The 12,559-nt window shown below is 50.1% G+C and overlaps 1 protein-coding gene across 1 annotated transcript; it reads right to left on the reverse strand.

The window, feature by feature from the left end:
• Positions 1-211: 211 nt before the first annotated feature.
• MAU2 (MAU2 sister chromatid cohesion factor) lies at positions 212-12,348 on the reverse strand. The gene is made up of 19 exons (XM_010224712.2): positions 11,915-12,348; positions 11,828-11,845; positions 11,525-11,590; positions 10,806-10,901; positions 9,529-9,623; positions 9,210-9,237; positions 8,555-8,710; positions 7,879-8,025; positions 7,378-7,468; positions 6,690-6,793; positions 6,014-6,091; positions 5,655-5,720; positions 5,443-5,526; positions 5,061-5,110; positions 4,730-4,807; positions 4,141-4,252; positions 3,461-3,551; positions 1,653-1,780; positions 212-712 (listed from the first exon to the last, which is right to left on the reverse strand). The coding sequence occupies exons 1-19, from the start codon at positions 12,335-12,337 to the stop codon at positions 638-640; spliced, it is 1,986 nt and encodes a 661-aa protein (XP_010223014.2). The 5' UTR covers positions 12,338-12,348; the 3' UTR covers positions 212-637.
• Positions 12,349-12,559: the final 211 nt, after the last annotated feature.

A 12,559-nucleotide genomic window follows, 5' to 3' on the forward strand; every position in this document is an offset into this window, starting at 1 on the left:
GCCGGGGGCCTGGCCCAGCGCGGGGCCGGGGGACACGGGGGACGCGGCCAGAACGGCCCCGGACACAGCTCACCGGCACCCTGGGCGCGGGCAGCGCGCACGGACAAGGAGAAGGGGAGAACGTCACCTCCGAAGACATTTCCCACTTTCTGAGGCACCCTATATAGTCCATCATGATTTAATCCAATTGTTCCCAGGAGTGGAAGGGCACAGAAAAATATTAAAAATGGCATGCATCATTCTTCAGGAAAGCCTTAAATACTAGAGCACAACTGCTATGCCAAAGTCCTCTTAATTTTCTGTGACAGTTTTTAAAAAGCAGGTATCTAACCAATTTAAGGAACAAGTGTCCTTTGGACTAAACCTTAATTCTCAGTAAGAGGAAAGCAGATTAAAACCAGAAGGTATATACACACTAGCTGTATATTCACACACATTATGTAAAAGCAGCTTAAAATGCCCTTCTCACTTTGCAAGTCTATGAAATGTAGGTTTTCTTTACGCAATCCATTTCCTACAAGGCCCTTGCTAGAAGAGGAATATGCTGGCTTTTCGTTGAAGAAAAGATTTTGCATCAATTTTTTTTTTTTTTTGGCTTTTTTTTCTTTTGACACACACTGTCCTGACAGTTACTGTTTCACAGGAGACTGGCCAGGCTGGTGGTGGGTCCGTTCTGTGCCTGGAACTGTACGGGAGGAGGTCCGTCCGTCCACTGCAAGACAACAAACAGCGTGAGCAGCCCCAGCGCCGCCCGGATCCGCGCTCGCCGCGTGCCCGGCGTTCCCAACCCGCCCGGATCCGCGGCCGCTCCGCGTGCCCGGCGTTCCCAGCCCGGCCGGAGCCGCGGCTGCTCCGCGTGCCCGGCGTTCCCAACCCGCCCGGAGCCGCGGCCGCTCCGCGTGCCCGGCGTTCCCAACCCGCCCGGATCCGCGGCCGCTCCGCGTGCCCGGCGTTCCCAACCCGGCTGCTGCTCATCCCTAGTGACCAGGTGAAGACACGTCCTGTTCTTACGCGCAAGGGGGGAAGCGCCGCCCTGCACAACCCGCACGGGCCGCAGCTCAAAGCCTTGGTGCTCTCACACGTTTCTCCCCGGCCCTGTCTGTACAGCTGCCTTATCACACACCGGGCAAGGGAGCCCGCCCCAGGGACAACGGCTACACAGCCACAAAATGGGATCTTCCCTGGGAGCCCAGAGACGTGAATTCAGGGATTCAGGGACTGGGAATTCAGAGATTTATACGTAAACAGAGGAGAAATGCATTTTTAGCAGCATTCCCCAGAACACAGCAGACTGGATGACTTAACAATGAAAATTAAACCCGAGTACCTAGAAAGCTTCCTACTTTCAAAAGCCATAAATGAACTGGCTACTTGCTACAAAAGCCATTAAAAATAAACTTTTGGAGTATCGAGAAAAGAAAACATATTTAAGAAGCAAAGGCCTTACTCACCAAATAACCTTTATAAAAGTTAACTAATTAACTGAGTCACACTTCCTCTTCCTGTTATCAGTCCAATTTAAATACTAGGAAGTAGACCGAGTTTTGGCAACTCATTGAGGAGTGCAGCAGATTCAAGTAATAGTGAGGGAAAGCAAAGGCCACTCTTTTTCCGCGGAAACGCCGCAGAGCTGCGGGGTGAATCCCGCTTACCGTGATGAGATTGTGCTCTGGAAGACTGCACGCTTCGATGTGGTCTTGGAGGAGCTGCTGGGAGAAGTTCTGGTGCATCTGTGCGGCCTCGTGCGCGTCCATCGCGTTTCCACACGCCTTGTTCAGATCTGCGGGGCGACAACAGCGGCTGCTCACAGCGAAACAAGATCGGCTTTAAACTAGTTTATCTGGAGAGACGGTTCCGCTGGGTTTGGTGACTGCCTAAGCACTTAAACAGCCAACACACCGAAGCCACCTCGCTTTGGCAGAGTCAAAACCCCCTAAAAACGAGGGGCACGGGGAGAACCTAAAGCCTTCCCTTTTCCACCAGCATGGGCAGTGCCCGCGGCAGGATTACTTCCAGCTTCCAACGCAGCAGTGCGAGAGGCGGCAGCCGGCTCCGCTCCGCGCAGAGCCCTGCGTTTCTTGGGTATTTCTGGTTTGCAGCCCCATCTAGCGGGAACGGGAGCAGCTCGTGGGCTCTGTGTTCCCAGCGGCGCGTCCTCGCTCCGCAGGGCTCCAGCACCCGCAGCTCTGCGCAGCCGAACGCTGCTCCTCGGGCCTCCTTTCCAGGGATTTACTCCCTACTATTAGACGGAGCAGCGAGGGGACTGGTAACTAATTCAGTTACAGTTTCAGCCAAACACTCTAAGCAGCCACGCGAGCAGGGCTGAGCCCCGGCGGCGCCGTCCCCTGCCAGGCTGCCGTGTCCTCGCGGGAGGCTCCGGGAAGCAGCCGCTCATCCCGCAGAGCCATCGCGGGCGCTTCCCTTTTGCACCATCCCAGGTTTGCTCTCCTGAAGTGGAAACCCTTCCTTCCTTTCCATTCCTTGGTGCCCAGGCACCGGCTCTCCCGTTAGCGCAGATGAAGCTTCTCTTCCCCAGGAGCCGGCAGTCGCTCCCGTGCCGAAAGCTCCTGCGTTCGGAGCGGAACCGGCACCTCCGGCTCCCTGGGGACCCCCCGGAGACACGAGCGGCCCCACGGCAGACGGGTCCCCTCTCCAACGGGTTCGTCGTTGTCCAGCAGCGCTCTGTGCACGAGCTGCCGTGTGGAGCTGAACGGGAGAAGCGTTTCCAGAGCGGCCTGGACGCGGCCCTGGTGCAAAGGCAGCAGCGAAGCAGGAGAGCGGGAGCCCGGCCCACAGCAAACACAATTTAATATAAACTGAAGCTGCGGGGTAAGTTCTTGGAAAAAGGGTAGAGTTACAGCTTTATTTTCTAGTGAAAGCAAATCAATTGCAGCATTAATGCTGACTGCCTGCCAAGGAGCTAGTCAATATTTGAACAAAGCATCCAGGGGCCTATGTAAGTCAGATTAAACAATATTTATGTATGATGTGATAGAATAGTTGTCTTGATATTTATTAAAGCTCACACGCAGAAGCAAAGCCTAAGTGGAACTTAATCAAACGCCTGACTGCGGCTGCTGCTGTCTAAAGCAAGTGCAGCAGAGCGGGGCTGCGGCTGCGCGGAGCCTCCTCCTGCGGGGACCCACGGAGCCCGTGTTCCCAACCGCCCCCGGCCACGGCACGAGGAACCAGGGGACCCCGGTGCTGCCCCGGGACCCCCGGGATGCGGGAGCGCCGCGCGGAGCTGCCCACGGGCCTGCAGCAGCCGAGGGCAAAGGATGCGGGGCAGTAAATGCAAGGAACCACCTGCACATCCATCGGTACTTTATAAATCCAGGGATTCTTTTGTTTTGTTGTCTTGGTGAGGACTAGCATTGACAAATACCCCCACACCCAGTGCCCAGCTATTACCAGCAGCCTCTTTGCTGCTTGCTCTGAATACCACCTTTTCCTAACTTACCTCTCAACAGAGCTGAAGACCAGAGCTGCACAGACATATCTGGTATCTTGCTTGCAAGCTGCATGGCTGGTACTACCATATTATTACTTTCCTGGTGAAGAGCAGACATCAAGATAAGACGGATAATCTTTTTTCCCTCGTGAATATATATTATATATAGGAAACATGATATTTGTGACCTTACGTTTGTCTATTTAAATCACAATTGCTGACCTGTTCCACTAGTAAGTGGAAGTGTTTAAAAGGACAATAACTCAAGCACATAACCTGCAGCTGTCCTAGCAATTAGGGTGTCTATGCTGTGCAAGATCATAGAAATACTTCATGCATACTGACATATGGTGAAAATTAAAAGAACTTGTATACATAACTCCTTCCAAAGCAATCCAGTTGAATGATGTGATTTCTCCTTTATTCTGCTCCTTTTTTCTTTTTTTCCAAGTGATTTCAGGCATTATAGAAATACACACTTCTAGAATGGACTTCAAATACTACCACTTTGTTAGTTTTACTAAATCTGGAAACTGTTACAAGAGAACTATGTAAACCAATGAGTTACCAGCTTTCAGCTGGATATCAATAAACATTCTTAAATAAAATAAACAAAACCTCCTCATTTTCTTTGGCAAATGACAAATCAAACATTTATAGTAGTAATACCAGAGACAGTAAAGGCTTACCCTGTGATTCCCTAATACATAGAATATATGACCCAGGAGTACAAGAGAACATGCTGTTAATCGATTCAAGTCTTCTGCATTTGACATTTTCAGTGTCTCTCGCAAAAATCGTCTACCAAAACAGAACAAAAATAAAGCGTCCTTTAAAAGAAATCTACTCTCCTTCCAGTACGTAAGAAGCATCATTAAGAGCAGAAACAATCCAGTCAGCAAATACTAGGACTCAGGGATAAATGTGTCCTGTAGGTGACCTTATATAAAACACTTAATTCCCCCACCTCAGCTTTCTTGTAACGAAAGGGACTGACACAGATCCCTGCTCTGAGGAGGGATCCTCCCCCCTTTCAGATGTGCGACAGGAGAACACTGCACGGGTGTTATTATCAGTGCTCAAAACTGTGTAGAGATTTAAAGCAAACAGTTGCATGGTATTTGCCCTAAACAAAGCAGCAGACTGACTAAATCAACATAGAGAAGATCTGAGAGGTCTGAGAACAAGGCCTCGGGGTTTCCTTTGGGGTTTTTAAAAGCTTGATTTATTTTGTCCCTTTTTTTCTCCCACCTTCCACATGCACTGGTTTATACTCACTTTGCCTCATTGTATCTTCCTTGGAAGAAGGAGAACAGACCTCGGATGTAGAAAGCTGCTGCTCGAAGACAGTGAGAGCTATGGACGGACAAAGCACCGTGTTTAAATCTCTGCACTGCACAGTGACAGAACGGTTACAGACAGACAGATTGCCAGGAATTGGCCTAACAATCAAATCCCCAAAACAAAACATTTTATTTAATGCGTGGTCAGAACTTCTGCCTTGAAAAGAAGTCACTTGTTTTCTGTCCTTTTAAAAAAGCATGCTACAAACTCAGCATTACCATCACCAACGCAACACTGGCACGTAGGAAGTTTCTGGAACTCTCACCTCACGGGAAAATTATGGTCTGGATTTATCCTTTCCAGTAAGCTGTAAAGCTATGAAGTGGGGAGAAAACAACACAAATCAGCCTCTCTCACATATATAACCTTAGTACTGATCACAAGCGTCTTTACAGGAAACACACATAAAACCAAAATAGTGCAGCTCACTGCAAGCACCAAGTTTACTTGCACTGGTTAGATCATAGCGCAAACATTCCAACATTATCAATTATTATTTCCATTTTAGCCTAAAAGATCAAGTCTTACACAAAACATGCTTTCTCAGACTTGAAAGAGTTATTACAGATTGTTAATATTTCTGCTGAATGGGCAACACTATTTCCAAAATGCAGCCTGCTTCTTTGCAAGGGAGTTTTGACTCTCACCTCCTGGTGCCGGTTGCCTTCCCTGATGTACACGCTGGCCAGGTTTGTCACAATAAATGCCCACAGCTCTTGGTGCGTAGTGAGCTACAACACACAAAACCAGCAGCACAGGGTAAGTATCTTTGCATCTAACCCTTGGTTCACCCCATTTTTTCCTCAAGTACATAACAAATTAAAACATAATATCGCAAAGTTTAGGAATCAAATCTTACCCTTAATGCTGTAGTAAACTGTGCTTCTGCATTGTCCATGCAATTAACAGAAATGCAGTAGAGCCCCTGCAGAAGACAAGTAAATTCCAAAGTTTCGTATTTTAGTACAATTATAAGTGTAAGGAAGAAAGGCATAAACACAGATATCTTACAACATTAGTGGGGAGAAAAGAAAAAAAAGTTAACTAATGAGTTTTGGGTTGTTAAAGAGATTTAAGTGTTCATCAGTTAATGCTAGGTGCTGGTCCCCACGGGATGAGCAGTCCCTGCTGGGGACTCTTCATCACGAGTCACTGGCGCCTGCTCAGCCCGACCCGCGCGCAGAGCGGCCGAGCGCAGCAGGAACCACCTCCACTCACCAAGAGCGTGTGCAGCTGGGCAGCGTGGTTGGAGAACAGCCGGGGAGACTGCTGGCAGAGCTGACACACCTGTGAAATCTGACGGGAAGAAAAGGCGGGATTTCCTTTAAAACACTTTTTCCTTCATTTTGTTTAATGCCCTATATCCCTCCACCTGCATCATACGAGTCATTCACCACATTTCAGTGGTTGGTCACAGCTCTCAGCTGAGCCCAGAGGCTATTCCCGAGGCGCAAACGCTGCCCCCACGCTCAGCGACCTGCTCCACCTGCAAAAACAGTCCCACATCTCCTCCAAAACACCCAAAAGCCAAGCTGCCAGGAAACAGGAACGCTGGAATCGAGGCCTTCCAAAGAATTTGGGGTATTTGTTCATGAAAAGTGCTATAATCAATGGCAGGCTCATTTTTCCATCGAGAACATTGGTGAGAAGGCTTAAAACCATCTGACAATTCTAAAGGACGTGATAAACAAAGGGCAAAGAGGAACTACAGGGGGCAGACAGAGCATCAGAAAACACCGTCCCCTTCTCCCCTCCCCAAAATGAAACAAGGCTGCACAGAGCTGGAAGGCTTTGGGAGCGAGGAGATAAAAGAACTGATTCCTCATACGGGAAGTTTCCATATTGTAAAAGTTTCCCACATGTTTATGAAGGGAGATAGTCAAAACACTATTACCTCTTGCAGCGCTGTGGCTTTGTGGCCTGTGACAAGCCGGCACATGATAATATGTTCCAACAAGATGACTTGGAAAGACGACAAGATAGGACTGCAGTCCAGCACTGAGGAGGGGAAACGGAGGTCATTTGAGAAGTTAAGACGACGGTAACGTCCTACCCCAACAGCTTTCACTGTACCCACGTTTCTCCTTTAACTGCAGGTGGCTCAGCACAAGAATCCCTGTGTAGAAATCCAGGGATGCCTCTTGCTGAATCACCCAGTGCCTAAAGAGGCAGCAAACGGCCCCGCTCCTGCCCCACTGCCAGGGGAAGGACAGTTTGGGCTTCCAGGGAACCGATTCCGAACCAAGAACACGAACCCGAGCGGTGGCGAGGGAAGAGCTCTTCGGGAACACACTTGTTTTAGGGAAGCAAAAACGTGGATAACCAAACACATGGAAAAATCTGACACACATGAGAAAATGCATGCATTTGCTGCCTAACTTACCAAGTTACAAAAATAAGACCCCAAAAACTCCATTTCTGGATTCAAATTAAAACAATAATCCAGCTTTAAAGCAGAGCCCAACTCCTACCCACAGCACAGACAGGCTACTAACAAAGTATTTGTTTGCTTTTTTTCCTTTAAATCAGCACCAGGCAATGGAATCTTACAGCATCAGCCAAACTGTAACCCTTATCCTTACTTTTGAGCTTCTCCAGCTGCATGAGTGCTTTGTCCGTGTACTTCTGAGCCTTCTCCAGGTACCCTGCTTGCATGGAATGCATCACTGTCACCTGCCGGAGGACAAGGAAAGATCACAAAACCCCTTTGCAAAAGGCAAGGTTTGGGGGTCCACACAACTCCTCAATTAGCCACTTTTTTAAAAACTGAATTTTAAAATCAGTTAAGAGTATAACCATATTCAAGACGTAGTGCAACTAGTTTAATGAGGACAGAATTGTTCTTCTGTCGGTCAAAGCCAGGCAGCGTGGCTCTGCTTCACAAGAACTACTATTCCTTCTACTTCAAACACCGACTCCGCTGAAAGCAACAGTCTCACAGACGCCTCAGTAGCATTAAATCACCTAAGCATACCATAAGGCAGCATATGGTCTGCAGAAAATCCATCCCTGCCGGCTGTAAGCCGTTTCCAACCAATCCCTCCCCGATTAGCAGCACCACTAAGTAAAAGAGAAGTGCTCACCAGGTACACGAGGACGCACATGTGCTCCTTGGGCAGCCAGTGGAAGAGGTCTGCAGGGTTGCTGGGCAGAATCTCGTCGTCGTGCAGCGTGGAGATGGTCTGGATGCACTGCTGCAGCTGCTTGAGGCACGGCTTCACGCTCTTCACCTGGGAAAGGGATCACGGATTCACAGGCACAGCCGCCGCAGCCCGGGTGGCAAATGGCTCAACATTCCCCTCGCTCCCAAAACGTGCCGGGCACCACACAATTCCCATATTCAGCAATGTGGCTAATCCACAAATCACTACACTAGCGTCACAAAACAGCGACCACTAAGTTTGTTACAGGATTAACAATACCTGACTTAGTATTTGGCAAACATGGCCAACTAACACTCAAAATGGTTTTCAAAACCATACGGAGCCTGTTGTGTCCTCAGGAGCTGCTGGAGGCAGACAGGCTGCTGCAATTATCCAGCTAAGCATTTGCTTGGGGAAGGAGAAATGACCACCTTATTGCGGTGTGTTTGCGTTTCTCGCTCCCCATTTTGTGACTAAAATCACAGAGAAATCAAGTTCACGACTAAAGGGCAAGACCTGGCAAACAAAAATTCCCCCAAACCCCGTTGGTGCAATAGGAGCTGCTCCCAAGGCAGCTCTCACAAGAGGGGACGCAGGAGGCACAACCCGCACGCACCTGCCCGGCGTCCAGGTAATGCGTCACCTGCAGCACCAGGAAGAACACGCGCAGAGACTCCTTCTGGATGGGGTTTCCTTGCCAGTTCTCAACTATCTGCCCACAGAGGGTAAGGAGAGGGTGCACTTCCTGAAGCTTCCGTTCCATCAGGAGAAGCTATAATTTAAAATAAAAATTCAATATATTTTGTGCCAAAGAAACAATTTTAACGCTCAGAGATGCACACAGAGCCCCAGGCAAGTTATTGTATTACTTAAATTAAAATAGACTTAAGGGCACTCATTAGAAAGAGCATCGGGTTTTTTGCATGACTTATTTTTCATCATTAGGTAAAACAGTTCCAATGACAATTTGCAGTTATCCCCTTTCCTTCAAGGAACCACAGATTTGTCATAATTAATAAAAGAAATAAACCTCTGTTCACAAGAATTTCTCACAGCAAAGGAATCCTGCTGTCTTATAGCTAATCTCACATGCATTTTCATGAAAATACATGCCTAAATGAACAAAGCAGAGCATATAAAGCACAGATAAGCATGCAAAGTACCTTAAACAAATAACCAGCCCAATTGTAGGTTATATTCTATTGCCCTATAACCTGTGTTATACCAGTTAAGCAAGGAAATATTTTATTAGAAAAGTATATCCAACTTACCATCCCTTTGCTTAGCAGAAATAGTGCTCTGAAATAAAACAGAACTGTGTCAAACACACAAAGTTACCTCAACCAGGACTGTGCACAAACCCCTGAGGAAAAACTTGTGCCATTCTCCATTTCAAGGGTATTTATCAAAACAGATTAAGGGACCTGCTGCAGAAAGCAAACTTAAAAGCTAGATGGTTCAGCCCAGTCATTGTGCAGGAATTAAACCCCGAGCCTCTGGTTTGTACCGAAGATTTGGACAACCCCAGTTAAAGTTTCTAAGGTCAAAGCCAGGCTGTGGGGAAAAAAAAAAAGGGTGCAGGGAACTTACCTGGTGTATTCCGACCCCACCACCCGAGCATATTCTGCTCCGACTCCTAGGAGGTCACACGCAGATACTAAGTCTTTTTCAAGTGTATGTAGTTGCTGAAAAGAAAAAACAAGCCATAATACATTAGCATTTTTGTAGCAAACTTGCTTAGCAAGTTTTTTTAAATTTAATTACCCCTGTGCTTTGTATGAGATACAAGTATCCACCTGGATCACATAAAAATCTATCATGTGAACTTCAAGCCAACTGTGAAATGGGTGTTACATTTGCAAAGAAGATCCCTCCGTGCAGACTCACATCACTGAGTTGTAACTCAGCGCATGTGCAGATCAGACCCTAAACAGCTCAAAATTGTGGATGTTGACAGGCCAGAAGCTCCAGCAGGAGCCCCAGAGAAGCCTGAGGGTCCCAGAAGAGGAGGCACCAACCTCCAGAGCACCTCCCAGCCCTCCCAGCTCCCCAAGTTGGGAATTTTTTCCAAACTCAGGTAGGAAGCCCAACAACTGCAGACCATACAGTGAAGCTGAGACACACACAGGCCCTTCTGCTCAAGCAAAAGCCAAAAAGGAAAAAATAAAAGAAATCAGCAAAGAATGTCAAGCTTTGAGGAAGGGTCTATTTAGAGGCACCAAGGAAAAAATAACATTTAAGCTTCCTGTGAGTACTCAGGCATTAACCCAGTGCAGAGTAAACGTCTGTCCTTTCGTTGACAGGATTTCAGCGCTCCCAAACTACACAAAGCAGCTCAGCAATTCCTTTGCAGGGAACTCAGCCTGGTTAAGCTCTTCAGAAAGGGAAAGGAAGAACCGTGTGGGTGACCATTCAGACAACCTTCAAAGATAAAACTGGCTGCTAACTCTCTCTCCTATGGAAAGCACCTGTACAGAGCAATTAACTGCCCAACTCGTGTCAAACAGCTTACGGTGCCTGAGGAACCTTCCCTGTTTTCTACAAAAGCAGCAGAAAAATGGCATAACCTAAAACACAGGTTTGTCAGCAGTAATCTGCTCCTCATACTGCTCAGCCCGTTTTCTGGATAGGTTTCCATCCTAACAATCTGGATCCCTGGGAAAAGCAGCACTTTTAGAACAGCCTAGGAATGCATCACTATTTCACAGCACGGATTCTTCTTCCTTTGTTTCTCCATTAACACCAGTGATTACAAAAGATAGCCAAGCTCCTTTTCCTCTACAAGTCCACATGCAATGACTTTAGGAACTGCACACACATCCTCCCTGCAGCATTACAATGAAATGACTGTCACACAAGTCACTTACTGCAAGTTGAAAGAGGAGCCGACAGTGCCAATACGGGGTCTGCTGCGAGATCTGGATGGCTTTGCGGAGCAGAGGCTTCGCTGTATCCACCGAATTCTGAAACAGAAACACACACCCTGCTCAGCACAAAAAACAGGCCACCAGCAACCTGCAGCACTAAGAACAGCAACATCTAAACAAGGTGTTTTCTGTGCAGGTGCCCATTTAAAGCGGGATAAGCAAAAAGCCTTATCTGGCATGCAGAACACCTGCAACTGACTCAAAGTTTGCTTAAAAGTACAGGCTGATCTGTTCCTTTGTTCACAACTCACAACAGGATAAAAAAAGAGGCATATTAAAAGAGGCAAACATTTGTTTTATAAAAAGCAAAGACCAACTCAAGCTTTTCTAGAGAAAAGGAACAGAAATAACCAAGGAACACAACAAAAGCCTTAGAGAAACTTTCCATTTCCCTGCCTTCCCTAAATTAGCCTGTCAAGGGCTAAGGAACGCTCTGGCCAAGGAAGACGGACGCTGCGAGGGTGGCGGGTGGAACTGCAAGAAGGGAGGAACTCAGAGCCCGTCGGACCTACATTGTAGCGTTCTGGGGTTACGTTGCACCTGACCCCAAGCAATTTGCTGCATCCTACTGTAGATGGCTACATATTGCTCTAAGATCAAAGCAGGGAGCGCAGAGTTGCCCCTGAGCCCGGATCGGGGTGGCTGTTGGCCGCACTCACCTCCTGGCAATAGAGCTCGGACAGGAGACTCGCCGCCTCGAACTTAACATCCTCGAACTGCGGGATCTAGCGCCAGCGTTAAGGAAACATTGAGCACCATCTGCGTCGCAGCAACGTCCCAACATCCCCCAATTCCTTAAAGAGGAGCAAGTGCTCGGAAAGCAGCCCGCGCCCTCGGGAGCGGGCGAGGGATCCCCGCGCCCCGGGCTGCAGAGACGTTGGCACCGCACGAGAGACGCGTCCGGGCAGCGCCGCGCTCCTCTTCCAGGGAACGTCCCTCCTCCAGCGGCCGGGAAAGGATACCTGCTGCGAAATCAGCCACTGCAAGAGAAGGCGGCGCGTCAGTGCGGGAGCCGCGCGCAGCCCCGCCGCCCGCCCCCCGCTGCTCACCGCCTTCTCCAGGTGGCCGCGCGCCTGGTCGCCGTTGCGGGTGTGGTGGTAGAGCACGGAGCCGAGCTGCAGGTGCGTGCGGGCCTCCATGCGCGCGGGCGGCTTGCGCGGCAGCACGGCCTGCAGACAGTGCACGCACAGCCGCACCTTGGGCGGGCTCGACGTGCGGAAGTGCTCGGCCAGGCCCAGCAGCGCCAGGTACCACGACTCGCCGCCCGCCGCGCCGCCGCCGCCGCCGCCCGAGCTGGAGCCGGGCCCGGGCCCAGCGCCGCCGCCGCCGCCGTCGGCCCTCCCGCCGCCTCCCGCCTCCCCGGAGCCCGCCGCGCCGCCCCCCGCCGGCTGCGGCTGCTGCTGCGGCGGCGGCTGCTGCTGCGGGGCCGCCCCGCCCGCCGCGCCCGCCGCGCCCGCCGCCACCGCCGCCATCTCAGGCCCGCCGCGACGACACGGGCCGGGCGCGGGCGGGCGGGCGGCGCCGGGCACCACGGGACATGGAGTCCGCCCGCGCGGGGGCGCCTGGGGCGCCGCGACCTCCCGCGAGACGCGCGACCGTGCGAAATGGCGCCCCCCCCGCCCAGCCACGCGAGAGCGCGCGGGGGCTCCTGGGAGTTGTAGTCCGCCCGCCGCTGGCCCGGGAAGGGGCGGCGG

Source organism: Tinamus guttatus, unplaced genomic scaffold, assembly GCF_059628265.1.
Source record: "Tinamus guttatus ecotype Peru unplaced genomic scaffold, ASM5962826v1 Tinamus_guttatus_pri_ptg000643l, whole genome shotgun sequence".
Lineage (NCBI taxonomy): Eukaryota > Metazoa > Chordata > Aves > Tinamiformes > Tinamidae > Tinamus > Tinamus guttatus.

What these genes read in the sequence shown, in the direction of transcription:
- MAU2 (XM_010224712.2), bottom strand. Translation starts at nt 12,337, where the DNA reads ATGGCGGCGGTGGCGGCGGGCGCGGCGGGCGCGGCGGGCGGGGCGGCC. An exon ending in GGCTCCTCTTTCAACTTGCA is followed by an intron (nt 9,624 to 10,805) that starts GTAAGTGACTTG and finishes TTTTCTTTTCAG; the next exon opens with CAACTACATACACTTGAAAA. An exon ending in ATTACCTGGACGCCGGGCAG is followed by an intron (nt 8,026 to 8,554) that starts GTGCGTGCGGGT and finishes TCCCTTTCCCAG; the next exon opens with GTGAAGAGCGTGAAGCCGTG.